The following is a 20,902-nucleotide window of genomic DNA, read 5'->3' as shown; positions in this document are numbered from 1 at the left end:
CGTTTTGTGTTAAACTTTTGATTTTATTTTTGTTTGACGGTATTTATTCTAATTGCAATATAGTTTTATAAAGCTACTTAGTTCTCTTAACTGAAATACTTATAATATGATCTCACCGGAAGTTTATCAAAAGTTAATTAATAAGTTGAAATATTTGACAAAGCCTTTAATTATATTTGAAAGCCACAGTTTAAATTATTTTATGCTTCATTTAATAGACAAATTAAGTAAAAAGAAAACATTTTATTTGAATATGTCAGCTAATTTTAGAGAAACACAACATAACAATCATAAAAATCATGTATTGAATTTATTTTCTACTGACGATACATACCATAAAAGAAATCATACATACACATAAACATATACATAAAATAATATTGATTCTTTGTTGTACAGAAACAATTATTACAAGGTGTTATAGCAATTAAACTATAATATAATTAAATAAAAATCAATTGTTCCTAATATAGCAGTTAAAAGTATTATTAGTTCCACACGCTACGCTAATGCACGCTCTCGTAGAGCTAATCGTAGCACTCCTACAATTTCTCGTAGCTCGTTAGCTCGTAGCATCCCATATCGATTGTTACCAAAATAATACTAAACCCGATACGCGGTCAGCGGAGTGAATAATAGAACAGTGATCTAGCATTTTTTAAATAAAACGTAGAATATTTGAAGTATGTAATTGTTTTGTTTTTTTAGCCGATGGGCACGCGCTTCTATTATTTAACAGTTTGGATTGCATTCAAAGTTATTATGAAATTAATAAAATGTAAAAAATGTAATAAACAAAGTTGTTCTTGTAATCTATTGTTATCAAAATAATACTTAGCTCGATACGCGGTCAACAGAGTGAATAATAGAACAGTAATCTAACATTTTTTAAATAAAACTTAGAAAATTGAAGTAATTGTTTTGTTTTTTAGCCGACGGGCACGCGCTTATATTATTCAACAGATTTTTGGATTTAATTTAAAGTTATTATAAAAATAATAATAATTTGAAACTTGTTCTTTGTTTTACATACAATTAAATTATGGGTTTTTTTATTTGGTCGCTAGTTGGATATAAAATATACTATATTATTATTGTTTAATAAGAAGACCAAGTAAGTGGATAAAATGTAGAATAGATCGTTATAAAAACGTTAATCAAACGTAATCAAACGTTATCAGGCTGAATTTGTACCATGTGGGTCTATTGATTGTTACCGAAATACCACCGAGTTCAGGTCGGTGAGCTGTTTAAAGAGTAAACGTTAAGTGTGGGTATTCATATCTAAGTCTGAAACTAAACAGATTTAGTTTATTAAGGTCGCTAAAATACTTATAAAATTTTGTTCACTTTAAAAAAGTTAATCTTATAGAAACTAGTCATTATTACATAGAAAGGCGTTAAGGTACCATAACAACGAAAAAGATAGGTTAGGTAAATCTTATATATAAAATTCTCGTGTCACAATGTTAGTTACGGTACTCCTCCGAAATGACTTTACCGATTTTCACAAAATTTTATATGCATATTCAGTAGGTCTGAGATCGGCTACTATCTATTTTTCATACCCCTAAGTGATAAGGGTTGTTCACCCTTAACATTTTTTTAATTATATGGCAAAACAACCTTTGCTGGGTCAGCTAGTAACATATAATAAGACATGTTAATTAAAGACTCTATTTAAACTTACACTTGCATATTAGGTCTACTCTGTACCTGTAGATATAATTATGTATATTTTATACATCAACAACATACACCTATAAAGATCTGTTTATGATTGAATGAGGCGACCATTTTAGTTCTCAGGAGAGGCTCCTAAGAACTAAAATGGTCGCCTAGAATTACATCTGTGATCCGCTTAAGGTAGAACCTTTGTTCTACATGGAGTTGATTACAGATATCTATAAACGGTAGTGACCATTTACCATCCAAAGGACTTTGATCTTATAAAAGTATAAAAAATATAAACGGATTTAAAAAGAATCGGTGATTAGACTAAAGTATATACTTTCGTTTGTATGTTGCTATATTTTTTCTATATTATAGGAGTAGCAGACGAGCGTGCAGTCCATCTGATGGTAAGTGGCTACAGACGCTCATGGACATCTGTAATCAACCCCAGATAGGATTAACTGAGGCCGGCCGCAGATGCGCCCCTGAAAAGGCCCTGTCTCCCTTACCACACCCTTCAGACCGAAACACAGCAGCGCCTAACAGTGCTGTTATTAGGTAGAATAGGAGTCGAACCACAAAGGGTTCTACCACCTTCAAATTGACTTTATTGAGCGTTTATTAAGTAATGTTCATAAAGCAGCAAGATGTCTTCGCACTAAATAAGACAATAGTTACAAATGTATACGAAATAGCTTTAACATGTAATAAAACTATTCATTTCGCGTGAGCGTAATATTCGTATGACAGTTAATTAAGAGTATCCTCCTAAATGGTGTATACTAATAAATAAACGAAACGCTAAATTTACTGAAGATAATAACTATCCCAGATTATTATTTGAGACTTACAAATAAGCAGAAAAGTAGAACTTATAAGATTTGATTGCTAAAATACGGCACTTATTACCTCAGTTATTAGTAATGGTTGGTTTATTATAATAGCGCTAATGTGTTTTGGTTTCATCAGGAGACATTCCAAGATATTACTCTGGGGTATAAAAAGCGAAGTATGTTTTTCAACATAGTAGTGATATAACAAAGGAGCTTACAATCCATCTGATGGTTAGTGGTCATTGACGCTAATGGACATTAATTGTAACGAACTCCATATAAAACAAGGGTTCTAATGAGCATAGATACATTCTCACTCTTTATGAATATCTTAGTCATATTATTATATACTCACGATATGCGTTTTTTATATTGCCGATATTTCGACCCAGTTACATGGATCGTGGTCACGGCGACACTGAGGTGGAGGGGAGAAACCGTTGACAAGTACTAGTGATAGATTAATCTATCTACCCTACGTCTAGTTCGTTTTTCTTTTCTAGGTTTCATATCACGACACACAACACTAACAATATCCTTACGCACCGCACTTTGCACTATCTGTGACTTGCATAAACTAACCACTGGATTCCACTGGATTTGGGCTAACTTAAAACCATCTTCTCTGTTGAAGTTCCTAGGATTTTTCTTGATCTCTATTGCTTCTCTTACTAAACGAGGAAAGTAATGACGCTCAGTGGTGATCACCTGAGGTTTGTGTAATTCAATCCAGTGGTTACAACCTGAACTGAGAATGTGTTCGGCTACCGCAGATTTCTTTAGTCTAAAATCATACTATCTTAGTCCTAAGCTAGCCCTAAGGAGTGGCAACTGCATACAGATAGGATTTGTGTCTTACTTTAGGTCTGCTATTGTTTATTCATATTTGGGGTTGAATACAAATTCCCAGTGCGACAATAAATAAGCTAGACTACGGGATCGTTAGCTACTACTATTACATAAAAACCTTATCCTAAAGAGAAATAACCAGATATAAATTGTAAATAACCAGAAACTGATTCCCAGTTTGACTCTATTGTGACCTAAAAAATACACATGTAATTAAAATAAGGCCTTAAGCTTATTTGAAATCGTTTATACATAAAAATAGATGATGTTAATTGTATCAAATTGTCAGTTAATTTAAAAAGCTTTTAAGTTTTTATTGTAGAATGGTTTCATAAAACTGCTTCTCTCGTTATTAATCTGTTTCAACAGTCTATTTGCGGGACGGTTTTAATAATGTCTATTGCATCTTTGCTTGTTTTGTCCTTTATAAATCTATGTATAAATTAGCAAGGAAGGAATAAGCAAAGAATAAATAAGCAAGAAAACGAAAATTGTACTGAAATGGTTTATACTTCAGTACTATTTTGGTTTGGTTTTTATTTTAACTACTTAACTATCAATATTATGAACACTAACTTGTGAAATCACGGGCAGAAGCTTGCATTATTTTAAGAGTCAATTATTTTGTATTTTAATTATGGTCAAAAAGACAGGCATACAGATATTGTATGTATTTGCGTATTGTAAGAAGCCAGCATGTCTAACAAATAAATATCACAACCGTCCCGATTAAGTGAAGCGCTTCTTCAAAAGATTGTGCTTACAAAGCGTGCCATCTATAAAGCGTAGGGCTATAAGCATCGACTACTGATGTTTCATTTATCTGCAGGGCACTTGTAACTGCGAGGGCAAGTTATAAATTGTATATATTTACGCATTTTAATAAGCCAGCGCGCCATTTACACTCAAACATCACGAGCCTATTAAATGAAGCGCTTCCACAAAACCTTCTGCTTATAAAGCGTGCTTATATAAAGCGTAGGGCTATAAGCATCGAGCCTATTATTCGAGGACTACTGACGTTTCATTTATTTGCGGACGCCGGACTAATTTAACTGTCAGGCGAAAATTGCGTTGAGGAGAAACAAATTGTTTCATTATACATATTGGGGCCGTTTCGCAGACATAACTGTTATATCTGATTAATTGCGGAAGAACCCGCTTGATGGAAATGTTTCATTTTCAGACTAAAATCTAATTTCTCACAATGTATAATTTTAATTTCTAATTTATTTTTAAATGGGATTTGACTTTGCAGTTATATTCGGCCTATATTATAATTAATGTATAGTGGTGAAATCTGACATTTATTGAATGTCTTGAATGTATTGAATAATCTGAAATTTGATATTTATTCCTAGTCTCCGTCTTATTATTTATCTAATACGGGAGACCTAAAAATATACAAACATACATATATAGAAATGTAAAGTGTGCCGCTAACTTTAGTATACGTAGTTTAAAATATTAATACGTATATAACAATTTTTCAAATTGTTAATATTTTAAGACTTAATTAAGTCCAATATTGGAAATAGTAAATAGGACAACGGCTTATACGAAGTAAGTAAAGACGTGTATAGATGTATACCAATTAATTGTAAGTAGCCATTTATTTCGGATGTATGGATACACAGCTTAAGGCTCACAAGGCCACTCCGACAGATCTGTATCTGATTAATTACAACAGCTTTATGAATGAACTGAGACGGTTCCACAATCTCCAAGAACTTATGATTTGTTCCATCTTATTATCTCTTTGCATATAATTTTGCGTTCCACTTATTTGCGGATACTAATTTATCTGTCACGGGGAATTGCGTTAAGCGAAACAAATTGTTTCGTTAAACGTATTGAACTAGTAATTAATATATGTAATTGCGGAAAACCCGCTTAATTAAAATATATCGCGTCAAGGATGAATCGTGAGGTGTGTGTTTTTGTTGTGAATTGTCGTCAACTCATTATTACCACTGTTAGGCACGGTGACTTTCCTCACGATGTTCCTTTACCGTTATTGCTACTTCTCTTTAATTTCTAAAAATCAAAGGTTTTTGTGCCTGGGAATCGAATGACGGATTCCCACGAAAGGCCAAGTTTTAAATATTAGGCCATCAATACTTCTAGTTAAGGATTATGTACCTAAGTGTTATTCTATGATTTAGATAAACATACAAATAAAGCAGGCATTACAAAAGCTAGTGAATACCGAAATTCGAATGTGGTAGAACCCTTTGTGTTTCGACTCCGGTGGTACCACCGCCGGTGGTTTCTACCTAATAACAGCAGTGTTAAGCGCTGCTGTGTTCCGGTTTGAAGGGTGTAGTAAGGGAGTCAGACATTTCCAGCTTAGTCCTCAGGGGTAGCGGCGCATCTGTGGCCGACCTCAGGTAGGAATATCTAATCCTATCTGGGGTTCGTTACAGATGTCCATGGGCGGCAGTAGCCACTTACCATCAGGTGGACTGCATGCTCGTCTGCTACTCCTATATTTTATATTAAAAAAATCAATATAATAGTTCTTTTAAAAATACGATATTCTCATCGAGCACTTCGCATTAAACTTTAAAATTACTTTTGAAAGTCAAACTTCCATTTAGGAATAAAATCATAAAAGAGTCGAATCGGGCTATTTACAAAATACAATCCGCGATCACAGCGCGAAGGGACAAAGGTCTTTCTTTGGAAAATTCGGTGGTTGAATCTATTGTTCTCATTTTCAATTTAAAAATGAAGCCGGGTATCAACTGTGTCAGCTCGGAGGCTAATAATGGCAAATTAAAAGGATGGTACAAACAGTCTGGCTGCAATTAATTATTGCAAGGCGGAAGGTTGATTTTTTCAAAACAAAATGTTAATCAGAAACGCTTTTTAATTAACGTTTAATGTAAGTTCGTTTTAATTATATGCTAGGTTATGTGGATTTTAAACGACGAATTGTAAATATCCTATAATGACAAAAAAAAAATATTTTTCTTTAGGACCTTTCTCGTGTCACGCGGGTTTGTATCCGTATGCATATCGGGTCCGCATATAACGTTTGCATCCTAGTTTCATAGATACTCGTACTTCTCCTGTCACGTTTGCTACACGCACGCGAGTCGCAAAGAGACTGTAGCGAGTTGATTGATATGTGCGGATAAGACTTGATAAATCCACGTGACACGAAAGAGGCCCTTAGTACTTTACTACATTTTCATTAAAGTGATAAAAAAGTAAAAACATTATTTTGGTTTCTGCCCTATTTAACCATTTAATGTAGTCGATATTACGTGACCCAGTAACGCGACTTTTTCTTACTTCTTTTTCATATAATTTATAACTTACCCGCCTTACTTCTTTTCATGGACAAAATAACGAAAGCTTTACCAAAGTATACAATTTTCTTTGAACTACTTATTTAACGGAAGAATACCGCTCATTAGAATCATTTGACGGGGACTTACCAAGTTATTGAATACTTCGGAAATTTGATCCCAAATGAATGAACCAAATTAAATCTCGGGGAACCACTTCGATTAAATATGTACATATAAAGTACGTTTTTGTTACGAATACCTACATTTTAATAGCTTTCTTTGATGGTGAACAATTTGACGTTAAGAACGAGGCTATTTGCAAAATCTTAATCAAATTAAATGTCTATTAAATTGGAAAAGAAAAATAGTTGGTGCCTTTTTTATCTTTTATTTGTCAATTTGGAAATTGGGAAGATGTGTGATTATGGCCCTCTCACGACAACTAGGCACAAGCTAGTGAGAACATAAAGATGGATATTCGTTTATAATCTCTAAAACTTTCACCATTCGCCACTGGACTCGATATTTTTATGGTAGTTTTCAATGAATTGAATTTTATGCATTCATTTCACTTTCGTAATTCGACTACCGTCGTGACGAAACAGTCACTAAAACGCTCTGACTTGCGGTTACGAATTCGATTTCCGACAAGTACTGACGAATTACTATACCTAATTACTTACATTGTAAAGATATATGTAAACTAAAAAGGGCATTTGAATATTCAGCTTCAAAAACAAAATCGTTTGTCCAACGAAAGATAAAGGCTAATAGTTTTGGCTTTTAAAAATACATTCTAAACTTTTTGCATTCCCTTGGAAACTGTCAAACTGCCAACTATCCTTTGTGTAGGCTGTGCTGCTGCCAAAAGTCAACAATATAACCTTTACTTCCAACATTCTAAACTTTACTAGGAAAAGTACATGAAATAGGAAATTTAAAAAATCGTGGACGTCACGAGACATCCGGCAGATGTTTTTGAACACTGGTATAAATTGATACAGCATAATACCGGTAACATATTCGAGTACATGTAGTCAAAGTGACTACATGTACTCGAATAGTTATAACTACTTTGTGGGTGTTCTTCAAACTGTCAAGAGATGGCGCCTCACACTTTTTTTCAATATTTTTTTTTATAATATAAGAGTAGCAGACGAGCATGCAGTCCACCTGATGGTAAGTGGCTATTGCCGCTCATGGACATCTGTAATCAACCCCGGATAGGATTAGAAATTCCCACCTGAGGTCGGCCACAGATGCGCCGCTACCCCTGAGGACTAAGCTGGAACGCCTCGGAAAAGTCTGTCTCCCTTACCACACCCTTCAAACCGGAACACTGCAGCGCCTAACACTGCTGTCATTAGGTAGAAATAAGTGTGGCGGAGGTGCCGCCGGAGTCGAACCACAAAGGGTTCTGACCACAAAAACCTGAACTTAAGCCAATAGTTATGAAAGAAATCGAAGTGGCAATCAATAGTGGTAGAATTTCTCTTCGTATGATTATTGTGACACGACCACTACCCCCATTTACTTAGTACTCGTATTGCAATAAAAATTCATAAAATACACAAATTGACACGTATATTCAAAGATTACTATAATAATGCTCTTTAAGAATTCTCGGGTATGGACGTTTCTTCACGATGTGTCCTTTCGCCATCAAGTAGGTGATAATTATTTTTAATACGCACTTAAGTTAAAAAACTGAGAGGTGCATGTCTTAGGTTTGAATAACCTCATACTTCCCGATTAAGACTCAAGTTTCACTATCACAGATTGTTTTGTGAAACACTGAAATACTTTTTAATGAATTTTGGTTTTAAATCAATATTACAAATAAACGTAATTTAAATTGAGGTTACAATATCAACAATGTTACTACAACATTGTAATTCAGTCCAATTATTTATTTAAATTAAATTTCAATAACAGAGCGATATTAAGCAAATATTAACATTCCCACATGAGAATACAGCGCCTGTTGTAGTTTGTATATGAAATAGTTACTCGTGTTTAACATTAAATAACGAATGTTCTCGTATATTCTATTCTCTCTATGTAATATAAGATATTAAGTAGAAATCCTTTATACATTAAACATTCAATCAGTCCTATACACTTACTTCACTACTGTTTGCATCTGTATTTTTGTTACACACTTTGAAATCATAGATTAGTAAAGATTACTCACTCCTAACTAGAAAATGTGCCCAGTTTTGAGAATTTAAATACTTGCGTAAAAAAATTTGCCACGTCTCCGTGCTAAAATATCCCTAAAATATTTGAAATATTTATTTATTTATTATGTAAATTCATGTAAATTACGCAGTATTAGTTATTTATTCGTAAATTTTCTTTAAAAATGTTTTTATTTGTCAAGAATTCAAAAAAAGAACTTACGATAATAAGCCATTTGTGGCTTCATTCAATTTCAAGGCGGCGAAGTATCTTTACTAATCTATGTTTGAAATAGGAAATTAATGAGCGTGTATTCCATCTGGATGGTAAGTGGTCACTGCCGCGCATGGGCATCGGTAAACAACTTGATGCATCAGCACTTCTAAATATTAAGATGATGACATTGGTAGATCCCTAATCTACATATTCTCGGTAACATAAAATATCCATGGGCGTCAGTGAACATTTATCATTAAAAGGACTGAACTCTCGTTTGATACTTCTATGTTAACTTAAAAGAAAAGATGGGTAGCAGCATCATTACGATCTATGAAATATCAAGGAGAGAATAATATCCAGAAGTTGATTTCTAAGAAACGACACATGAGAGTCCTAAAACTTATTTAAGAGTAAATAACGGCTTCAATAATCTTATCTTCTCCCTTCCCTACACTTAATCTGAAAGTCTAACTATTATATTATTTCAGATTTACTAACTTTATTGTTCTATTTTTTTCAGAACGGACGACCATGGTGAAGTTTGCTCTCGTGGCGTTATTTGGTAAGTTGTGTTATACACTCATTATTCTGAAATAAGTTTATTTAAGTAAGTAAGCGAATCCATAACTATTTGCAATGATAATTATTATGGTCTTTATTTATTTCATTAATATATCTAGTAATTATATGAACAAAAACCTGATTGCTGAAAATTAATTAACTGATATTACTTCCCCCTAACGAAGTTTAATCAATCCAACAATCTATAAAAGTCCAACCACTTGTATTGTAAAATAAGCATTACGGTGTTAAAATGTAAAGGCATAAAACTAAAAGTTTTTTTGTCGAAACGATAAAAATAATCAACTTTAAAGCTATAACTTAATAATTTTCGAACGAAAACTCCAACTTATTCTCCTTTGTGAAATTTTGCGAGTAAATATAAGAAAAAACTGGGTAAGTTTGCTCTAGGCAATGTTGATCGAGGCACCTTCGCTTCCGAGCATCCAGTTTATTTGCCCTCTTCTAAACAGGAGAAGTCGTACACAAAAGATCTTAAAAATAGTGATATTTACCTCTATAGGCGTTCCAACTCAGCCCTGAACCCGTTTTTAGGTAAGATTCCTGTCCTATTTGTTAAACGCTAAAGACTTGTTGACTGGCAGATAATGCTATATAGCATTAGTCCGCCTTTGTGCCTTTACATTTCCGTTAGGTTCATAAAGAATAAATAAATAAATAAAGCTACAAGTAAAAATGACTGCTACTAGTAGTAAAGTGGTATGTAAAACTTGTACCTCGTAGTTTGTTCCTAATAAAAATAACTTTGGTGAGGTTAGACTATCATAGGAGGATTAACGCGGTTTACCCGTGAACGAATTCCAGCTTCATCTTAGAGGAGAGATCTTAACAGGGGACCTTAAAGTGGGTTTAAGGGTTTTAAGCGCAATAGAATTCGAAGGCGTGACCGTAGCCTTGTCGTTTCCCAGGCAAGTTTTTTTTTTTATGATGTAAGAGTAGCAGACGAGCATGCAATCCACCTGTTGGTAAGTGGCTACTGCCGCCCATGGACATCTGTAATCTCCTACCTGAGGTCGGCCACAGATGCGCCGCTACCCCTGAGGACTAAGTTGGAACGCCTCGGAAAAGTCTGTCTCCCTTACCACACCCTTCAAACCGGAACACAGCAGCGCCTAACACTGCTGTTATTAGGTAGAAATAGGTGTGGCGGTGGTGCCGCCGGAGTCGAACCACAAAGGGTTCTACATTCAAAGTAGTGGAAGTGGAAAGTAGTGGAATACCATGGGTAAAATCCCATAGGAGTTTGGAATAACCTTTGTTAAAACAGTTACTGAAGAGTATCCATGATAGATGATGATACTCTTCTCCTCCTCCTCACCAAAGTTACTTTTTTACCTAAGAAATAGGTTTCTTAGGTAAAAAAGGCTAGAAGTAATTGCAGCAAGAACATCAGCTGAACTATTTGTAACATCTAGTTCAAGAAAATACTAACTTATTCTAGTCATTTGCCTAAAGGCAATCTTGATCGAGTTCCTCTCAGCTCGTCGGTAATTGTTAGTCATCTGTAACAAACATATGATGTGTCTAGATGTGGCAGTGTATCTATTCGAATAATTCTGGGTCTGGGTGTTTGTGTATTTGTCTATGTGTGTGTCCATGGCATCCACGACACAGGGAATCCTAGTGTGGGGCTGTGAGTGTAGAAAGCGTTTATTTTAAGCGTTTATTGATTCGATAAAGTCCCGACTAAGAAAAATGTCTCAGAATGTACCCCACATTCTCATCTTATTTTTGACTTGAAAACGACGACGTGTGATTGACAAAAAAAAACATTTCAAGTGTTATAATGTTTTTTTAATTTGTAACCTCCATCAATGTAACACGCTTTTAGGGTTCGTACACAAAACTGCGATGCGACGTCGCATCGCAAAAATCTGCGAGCTCCCTCGACGCATCGCAAGAACTTGCGAATTGATTCGCATCGCACAGTGGTTGTTGTTGTTGGTCACCCTGAGAGACGCTACGCCGCACGATATCGCATCGCAGCAATTCGCATCGCAATTTTCTGCGTTGCGAATTCGCATCGCGTCGCATCGCAGTTTTGTGTTCGAGCCCTTATTTATAAAAACGTGTCCGATATAAAAACGCAAATATTTAATTAAATTATTTTTTAAATTATTTTTAACTTTTTAGCTCTTTCTTATTAACAAGTAATACAAGCTTGTTTATAAAAGGTATTTTTTCTTTTGATTTTTATAGAAGTAGCATACGAACATGCATAATTTGATTGTAAGTGGCTATTGTTGCTAATGGAAGTCTGAAATCTACTCCAAATAAGTTTAAATTCCTACCCGAGGTCGTCCCCCGATGGTTTGGTTAGTCCTCAGGGGTAGAAACGTACACTCCGACTCCAACTTTATCTGGGGTTAATTATTATAATATATGGGTTAATTATTATTATTATTATATATCAGTGGCAGTAGCCACTTACCATCAAGCGAGCCGCGAGCTCGTTTTTACTTCTATATTAAAATATGTATTTGAAGTATATTAAAATAAATTGGACACACATATCACATCCAGTTTAGTATGATCTGTGGAGGTTCTATAGTTGGTTTAACGAGACGTCGGGTAAACACCGACGGCAAAGGTTCGACGCTTTGTGCGATTCAATCAAAGCCTTATACTCGGAGTTTTAAAGAGATACCTTTCGAAAAGGAACTTCCTAATTAAAAGTTCTTCGTGCTTTAGTATGAAAGTGAACGGGAGAGCACTCATATAGCGGAATGGTTTCGCTATTTTTCATTTTCGCGTTTTTGTTTGAGGTCAGTTTTTCTTAGATATGAAAATCAACCACAGATTAATTATTTATTCGGATTTAAATAGGTATTTTGGAATGTTGTCAAAAGATCAAAAAGGCAGGAAAATTCACATAGAAATTTAATTCATAGACATGATTTTCAAAATTTACTTTTATGATTCAAGAACATAAAAATATCAGGAGGCACGGCAGTGCCTCCGCCAAGTCGAGCCAAAAAAAGCGACACGGCCGTAGCATTCTTTTCTCGAAGCAATTCGGCCCATTATTGATATTATATTTCTTTTAAATTTTATTTCTCAATTTAGAGGATATCGGAAAGAATGAATATAAAGTTTTATATAGTAAGTATTAAATTTACTTGCGCGAGTATATTTAAACTTACTCCTTTTAAGTAAACAATATTAAATCTATTTAAATATAGCTTTTGAGATCCAGCGCAATTTTCTTCGGTGTGTAAGCATTTGCTTATTTCAAGTATATTTTTACAACCTGTACTCTTACCATGTGTTTTTACGTTTTGAGAAATATTACTGTTTTGGTATTTGTTTACGTATAACTCAATTTCTCATACATTTTCCAATCAGCGCCCCTAGCGGATTGTCTCAAAACTATAGTGCCAGTAACGTAACATTAAATGTCTAAATTGACAAAATGGCGCTTTATGTTTTGTCTCTCTTTTTTGTGAACATGTAAGACTTGAGCACTTACTTATTGTTACGTTTACTCAGTCTATTGAAGCAAACGGAACAGAATAATAGATTGAGTAAACGTAATGTAAAATTGTGGGATGTTTTGAAAACTCATGGTAAGGGTACTGCAGGCACGGGTTTAGACTGGAAGTAAACTACATTTCCACAACTCTGTTGTTACAGAAACATGACAGTTCAATCATAGCTCACGAATGCCGGTCTATACCAATTACAAAGCGATTTAAATGATTGAGAATTGATTTCGAGAATGTTGGCAACGTTTTGTGATAGATTCAATTAGTCGATAAAGTTAAATAAATACCTATATTATAATAACCTACTTCGATCTGGTTCGACTACGGAGGCACCACCATCGACCTATTACAACGGCAATGTTATGTGCTACTGGGTTCTACTTTGAAAGAGTCCATCCTTATCCAAGGCGTTCCATTTCAGTCGTTAGTCCTATCTAAATGAATGAATTAACCTATATAATCTTATCTGGGGGTTGATAACGATGTCCGTGGACGGCCATTATATAGAAAAACAATATAAAACAGTATTATAATTATGTTAAACAAGTTTATTAATTAATTTGTCATGAATACACATTTATATAAACTTCTTCAAAAAGCAATAAGATGATACTTTAATGTCACCACCGTCGTTATATCAACTGTATCATAAAAATAATTCCACAAGGAGGGACATGTAAGGGAATTTCATACAAGAGCATGTGGTTCCGTGACAAATTAGGTTGTCTCTAGGGATCCTGTGTCATTTTCCGCAAAAATGCGCTCACATTATTTGTTCATTTGTCCCGTGCTCACTCCCTGACAGATGTTCCCGTGAAAGTAATGTGTAACGAATTGTGGGACTCATTACACACTCGCGTAAATTCATTAACATTACGTTATAAACAAACGTAACCCTGTACATTGTGTTTATAGACATGTGTTACAATATACGAAACATTATGTGTTGCAGAATGTAAATAGCGCTACATTTACAATTAAGTCCTAGATCAAAAATACCAGATTTAAATACTTGTAGAGAGTATATTTTAGGGTCGTTATGATTGACACCCACGGTTTTTACTTTTATTTACCACTCCTGCATGGCAAATAATTATTAAGATTGAATCAAGCTATATGCTATTTGCTTTTGAGTTTATGGTTCTGTAAAAAAATTAAATTGTCTTTGGGGATCCTGTACCATTTTCCGCAAAAATGCGCTCACATTGTTTTTTCATTTGTCCCGTGCTCACTCCCTGACAGATGTTCCCGTGAAAGTAATGTGTAACGAATTGTGGGACTCATTACGCACTCGCGTAAATTCATTAACATTACGTTATAAAGAAACGTAACCCTATACATTGTGTTTATAGACATGTGTTACAATATACGAAACATTATGTGTTGCAGAATGTAAATAGCGCCACATTTACAATTATGTTCTAGATCAAAAATACCAGATTTAAATACTTGTAGAGAGTATATTTTTAGGGTTGTCATGATTGATACCCACGGTATCTACTTCTATCTACACTAATACTGTATGGTAAATATTTATTTGGCCCGAATAAAACTATAAGCTTTTCCTTTTTAGGTTTGTGGTTCTGTGAAAAATTAGGTTGTCTTTATGCATCCTATGTCATTTTCCGCAAAAATGCGCTCACATTATTTGTTCATTTGTCCCGTGCTCACTTCCCGACAGATGTTCCCGTGAAAGTAATGTGTAACGAATTGTGGGACTCATTACGCACTCGCGTAAATTCATTCACATTTGCTCGTGCAGTTAGATGAAGGAAACTTTTAAAAAATGTTTATAGGCGTGTGTTACAATACACGGAATACTATGTGTTACAGATAAATAGCACGACATTTATAATTCCGTGATAGTCAATCAAACAGATATAATATAATAGATCCCAAACATTACATTTAGATACTTATACATATATTTTAGGATCTTTATTATTGATATTACCCGCTCTGTTTACTTTTATGTTCCACTTTTGCATGGTAAACATATATTTGGCTCGAATATAGGTATTTGCTTCCTACTATATTACCCCAATAAGAATAACTCTTGCCCTCAATCTGTAACCTCTGACAGCTATAACCTAGATGTTTTAAATACAAGAGTCATTAGCTATATTCTGGACAAGTGTGTTATATTCTAGAACGTAACTAACTTGTCTTTCGGTGGCATTACTGTCAACTGAAGTTTATATATCTATAATAATCAAGCCTTAGTAGGACTTAGTGTACACGTGATTTTGTATCAAACGAGCATGTTCACCTGATAGTAGATAAGTGGTAACTACTTTCCGTGGACATTTGCAGCCAAGTCCATATAGAACACGGGTTCTACCTAAAGCTTGCTTCTAAGATGACCACTTCAAATATTAGTAAGTCGGTAAACGGATTTGGTAGGCCTTATAATTTTATCAAAGAAAAATCTGCAAAATGTACCCGATTATAGAATTACAATAACTTAATACGAGTTTGTTAAATATGAGAAAGTCACTTCTACTTACTTCTAAGTTAATTACCATAATATTGTCTACCGAAAATAATGAGCAAATTGTTCGTATGATATGTTTGGAAGTCATTACACTCACGCTTAAACTAATTTACGAACTCCCACCGCACAAGTTTAGTGCAATGTACGCGATAGACTCAGTTAATTTATCTAATTGCCTTCCCTAATAGGGATGAAAAAGTAAATTGGATATATTAAAAGTAGGACTAGTGTTTTGGTATATTTCGACCTTTTACATTTCTAATTACGATTTTTCAAGTAAAATTCATGTACCACTTTATTAATCCTCTTTTATTTTATATAGACGATATAGCTCACTGGTTTGAAGCTTGGTCTTTCGATCCACGGGTTTCGAATCCCAGGCACGCTCTCATGATAGATCCATTTACCCAGATGGATATGCGTAGGTATTCATAATTAATTATCACTTGCTTTAACGGTGCTGGAAAAACATCGCGAGGAAACCTACACGCCTAGAGTTCAAAAAAACAAGGATAACAGATCGACGAAGAATACTTATAAGTTATACCATTAAACGCATTATTTGTAGCTTATGCCTCCCATGCACACTACGGTGCACCGGAGAGGTCTAACTGTTCAGGTATGCCTGCGCAGGTACACCTGACTGTGTGTTCCCATAAGAAGACCTGTTCCTGTCATATTTTGAACCTGTGCAGGCGATCGGCGCAAGATCGTACCAATTCTTTCGTGTGACACCGTACGGTACACGCTACCGACGTGCGGTTGACTTGTACAGGTACTTCGCAGGTAAACTGTCCGGTAGACCGTAGCCTGTACCCTTACCATGAGTTTTTACGTTTTGACTAATATGACTGTTTTGGTATTTGTTTACGTATTTGCCCATACAATTTCCAAGTTCTGATATAATCCGCTAGGCGCGCTGATTGGAAATTGTATGGGCAAATACGTAAACAAATACCAAAACAATAATATTTGTCAAAACGTAAAAACTCATGGTAAGGGTACTTACTGTATGGCTTACAATATACATAAAACTTTACATTAAACAAATAAATGTACAGCAACGATCATACTCGTTAAGCTAATCAGATTCGGTCATGGGTATCCCTTAGCTCCACTCAAATTCGCTACCGAGAAACAAATTTGATGCAAATTATAAACTTCCATTACCTAGAAACACATTTGAGGTAAACTCAGTATTCTAAGTATTATGACATGTTTCAAAGTAGCTTGCCCGCTTAAACTAATTTGCGAGTCGCTGCCGCTAAAGTCGTACAGTTTAATAGGTTGGACACATAGACTCAGTTAATTTATCTCACTCAGGACCGTAATTAAACAAACTGAATGAAATTAGTTATGTTGTATTATGTTTTTGAAGTTTTATGTCTTTCGGCGCGACGGTATCGGTGAAACGATTGTTGTAGCGTATGAGGTTACGTTACGATAATAATATTAAAATATATATTTATACGTAATATACTATGGTATTATATACAGATACGAACGGACACTACACGTAATCATAATATAAAATACAGAAAGTTAACTACAACATGATTGGTACATACCAATCATGTTCTTTCTTTTAATAGTTTCAGCGTGTATAAGTTGTCGTAAGCACTTTTTTATTTTTTTATAATAACACATATACATTTAACATTTAAGCCAAATAAGCATACATTCTTATGTTTCGTTGTTTTTGATTTCCTTATTAAAAAAAAATGTGAGCCGTCACGGGACGCCTGGCAGATGTGAAACATCGACATTATTTTGTAAAAGTAATATGCAGAAAAGAACATATTGTGATAGGAACTATAGCTAGTTATTTCAATATATTACTAAAATCGTAAATTATAAGTATCAATAATGAATGTTTCACAATAAATGCCACTATGATTAGAAAAAATAATTATTTTTTTAATGTTCATATTTATAACAAATAAGAAAAAACTTTCGTGTGCTGCACGCCATCAGCTGATTTTGAAATACAATTCTGTCAGTCTTAATAAATTTATTCTCTGAGCAATTGTTTTAATGCATTAATTTCAATAAGAATGACATTAAAATTAATTAATAATTTAAAAACATTGTATGCAATGAAATTTATGTGAATTTTAATCTACCAAGATAGTAGATTTTACATTTGCTGGCGCTCAAAACACACCAAATATACGCGTGCTTAATGCACAGATAAATGCATACTTTAATTATAAAAATTTAATTAACTTACTGATGACTTGATGGTGTGTCATAATGTGATTTTGCTTTCTTTGCAGGAGGCTGATCACTTTCACTCTCTAAATTATCACGGTCAGACATTTTATTATCAGAAAAATAATTTGTTTTCACAAGATACGCCGCAAGCGGGCAAAACTTGAAACATACAAAATACGTCAAGTGGTGTAAAACGAGTTAAAACGACTCCAGTCGCTCTCGCGAGGCGTAGTAATACACACGAATGTTACTGAACACGTTAAACGTCATTATTTTGAATTTTAAGCCTCAAAATGCCTTCTTGTGCAATGCGTAAATACAAAAATTATGCTCGAAAAAGAAACAAGCTTCATGGAATCACCAATCACACGTAAATGAAGATAAATTATTAAATTTTGTTAATTTTTCGTGTTCGATCCGCCATGATTACGTGAGTAACCAGAAAGAGACAAAGTATGTTTTTGTCAATGAAAGTGATAAAGACGCAAAATGCATGGTCATAGATCAACAGAACAGAAGTGACATTTTATTGAAGCTCACGATGTTCGTATGTCGTATGTTATAGTTTAAGATCCCACTGCTTAATTCTTATATTAGTGTGTTTTTAGTCAAAATATAACTTTTTATAGTTTATTTTAATAAAATAAAATCGATATATGGGAAATTCTGTATCCTAATCTCTAAATTTTCTTCGATACCTGTGGTAAATAATAAAAAATATTACCATAAAATTTATATAGGATAGTATACGGTATTTTAAAATTTCTTTAATTGAATAAATTAACCTTAAAATAATTTAATGAACAATCTTTGTATAGCCAGAAATTAATCCTCAAAAAGACCACGGTAAGATTCGAATCTTACATATAAAATTCGCATGTCACGATGTTAGTTACTGTACTCCTGCGAAACGGCTTTACTGATTTTCACCAAAATTTATATGCATATTCAGTAAGTCTGAGAATTGGCTACTATCTATTTTTCATATCTCTTAAGTGATATGGGTTGTTCACCCTTAACATTTTTTTTATTTATATGGCAACACAATGTTTGCTGGGTCAGCTATAGTACATTTATAAAATGTACACAACTTTGCAATTAATGGTCGTGTGTAAAATAAAACTGAAAATAATAAACATAAATAAGTAAAGATACTTCGCCGCCTTGAAATTGAATGAAGCCACAAACGGCTTATTAGTAAGTTCTTTTTTTGAATTCTTGACAAATAAAAACATTTTTAGAGAAAATTTACAAATAAATAACTAATACTGCGTAATGTACATAATAAATAAATAATTATTTCAAATATTTTAGGGACATTTTAGCACGGAGACGTGGCAAAACTTTTTTACGCAACTATTTCAATTCTCAAAACTGGGTACATTTTCTTGTTAGGAGTGAGTAATCTTTACTAATCTATGATAATAAATATAAACAATTTTTAAATCGTATATTTTAAACCAGTCGATACATCTATATAGATAGATTCTTTCAAATTATATATTTATATAATAATAATTTATTTAGTTAAACTGTACTATAACATTTCTACGTAAACGATGTACTAAAACTATTATCGACAGTTTTGGACATTTTTTACCTTCTGTTCCATTATTTCATTGTCTTTGACAAGCATGCAGATCAATGGGAAAGCCACCATACGTCCCGTTTTTAACGGGACAGTCTCTTTTTTCGATGCTTCGTGCCGTTGTCTCCGAAATGAACCGTTGCCATTGTCAATTAAGTAACAGTAAATATTATAATTGTGAAAAAAAACATGGGGTGCTCCATTTATCAGTTTTCATAAAGCGCCCCACATTTTTCGCACAATTATACTATTTACTGTTCCTTAAATGATTCCTAGATTGAAAATTATTTTCTACTTTTTAGTTAATTTTATCATAAAAGCGTGTTTTTTATTATTTTTAACTATATTTTTTCAAGTAAAAATTTTTTGACATAAAAAAATCGATGTCCCGTTTTGACTGAAGTAATCATTGGTCACTATATTCCATGGTCAATATTTACGTTTGCGTACACTTGAAACGCAAGGTCAAACACTAGTTGTCATTTTTTTACACATTGTTCTAATAGCTCTGTCCCTTATAGAACATTTGTCTATGTAGTTAAAGGTAAGCGTCGCCACGCCAGAAATCTGTTTTACGTGCGGCTATAGATGTTTCACATCAAAAAGCTAGCTCCATTGCAAATTTGGAAAGAAAGTTTTATTTTTTAAATAAAATAACTTACATAAAAAATAAGCGTCAATCGGTATTAAAATATCAAAACCTATACAATATCTACCTATGTGCATATTTAAGTTCCAAAAAATAATTTATGTTTGGAATAACATTCCAAAATATAATTCCAATAAAAATACTTGGAAATAATTTTCGCGTTTTCAATAATTTTCGACACGTAGCTACGTGAACCGAAACAATTGAATTCTGTTCAATAGCTTGCGATAAAATTCGAGGTAGTAATTACACCGATATAGAGCATATTAATGAGCCAACATTTGTTGATATTGGCCCAATATTTGAAATTACCAACATGTTCGCGTATTTAGCATACGATAACATTTATGAAATTATAATTAGTTAAAATTCATAGAATTGTGTGTTGATGACATTTTCATGGTAATGTTTGATATTGATGACGAAATTAATTTAATTTTGTTAACAATTACCGCCTAATTTTCGTGTTATTTGAGCTTTGAAGCATGCACAGGCATGTTTGAGGTATGTTTTAAGGCTGTATAGGTTTTAATAGAATTTTATGACCGACCGAAACTGGTTTTTAGCCGAACGCGATTTTTTAAAATTCAATAGGGGTACAATAAAATTATTTTTTGAAATAATAAATATAAAAAACATACCATTAACATAAATATTAAAACATACAGTGCGACAGCGTACTGAAGCTCAAGTGGACAAAGGTCTGAGATGAAATCGAGTGAGTACTGGCGAACACAACTCCAGTGTTCACCAATGTGTTTCGGCTGAGCCGAAAGGTTTGGCGGATTTCTGGCCGTGACCGAAACCGCTATTTGGACGAAACTTGTCCGAAACC

The 20,902-nt window shown here is 33.8% G+C and overlaps 1 protein-coding gene across 1 annotated transcript in view; it reads left to right on the top strand.

Moving 5' to 3' along the window:
• The window catches only part of LOC140742554 (uncharacterized), an 80,192-nt gene that overhangs the window by 188 nt on the left and 59,102 nt on the right, over positions 1-20,902 (top strand). Inside the window, exon 2 of the mRNA XM_073073456.1 lies at positions 9,576-9,617. Coding sequence (XP_072929557.1) covers positions 9,587-9,617 — 31 coding nt within the window. The 5' untranslated portion in view covers positions 9,576-9,586. The remainder of the gene's footprint in view (positions 1-9,575; positions 9,618-20,902) is intronic.

The sequence above is a fragment of the Epargyreus clarus genome, unplaced genomic scaffold, assembly GCF_041222505.1.
Source record: "Epargyreus clarus isolate Ecla_fem2 unplaced genomic scaffold, WU_Ecla_fem_2.2 ptg000006l, whole genome shotgun sequence".
NCBI lineage: Eukaryota > Metazoa > Arthropoda > Insecta > Lepidoptera > Hesperiidae > Epargyreus > Epargyreus clarus.
Note: the sequence above shows the minus strand (reverse complement) of the source record. Positions and strands in the feature narration are given on the sequence as shown.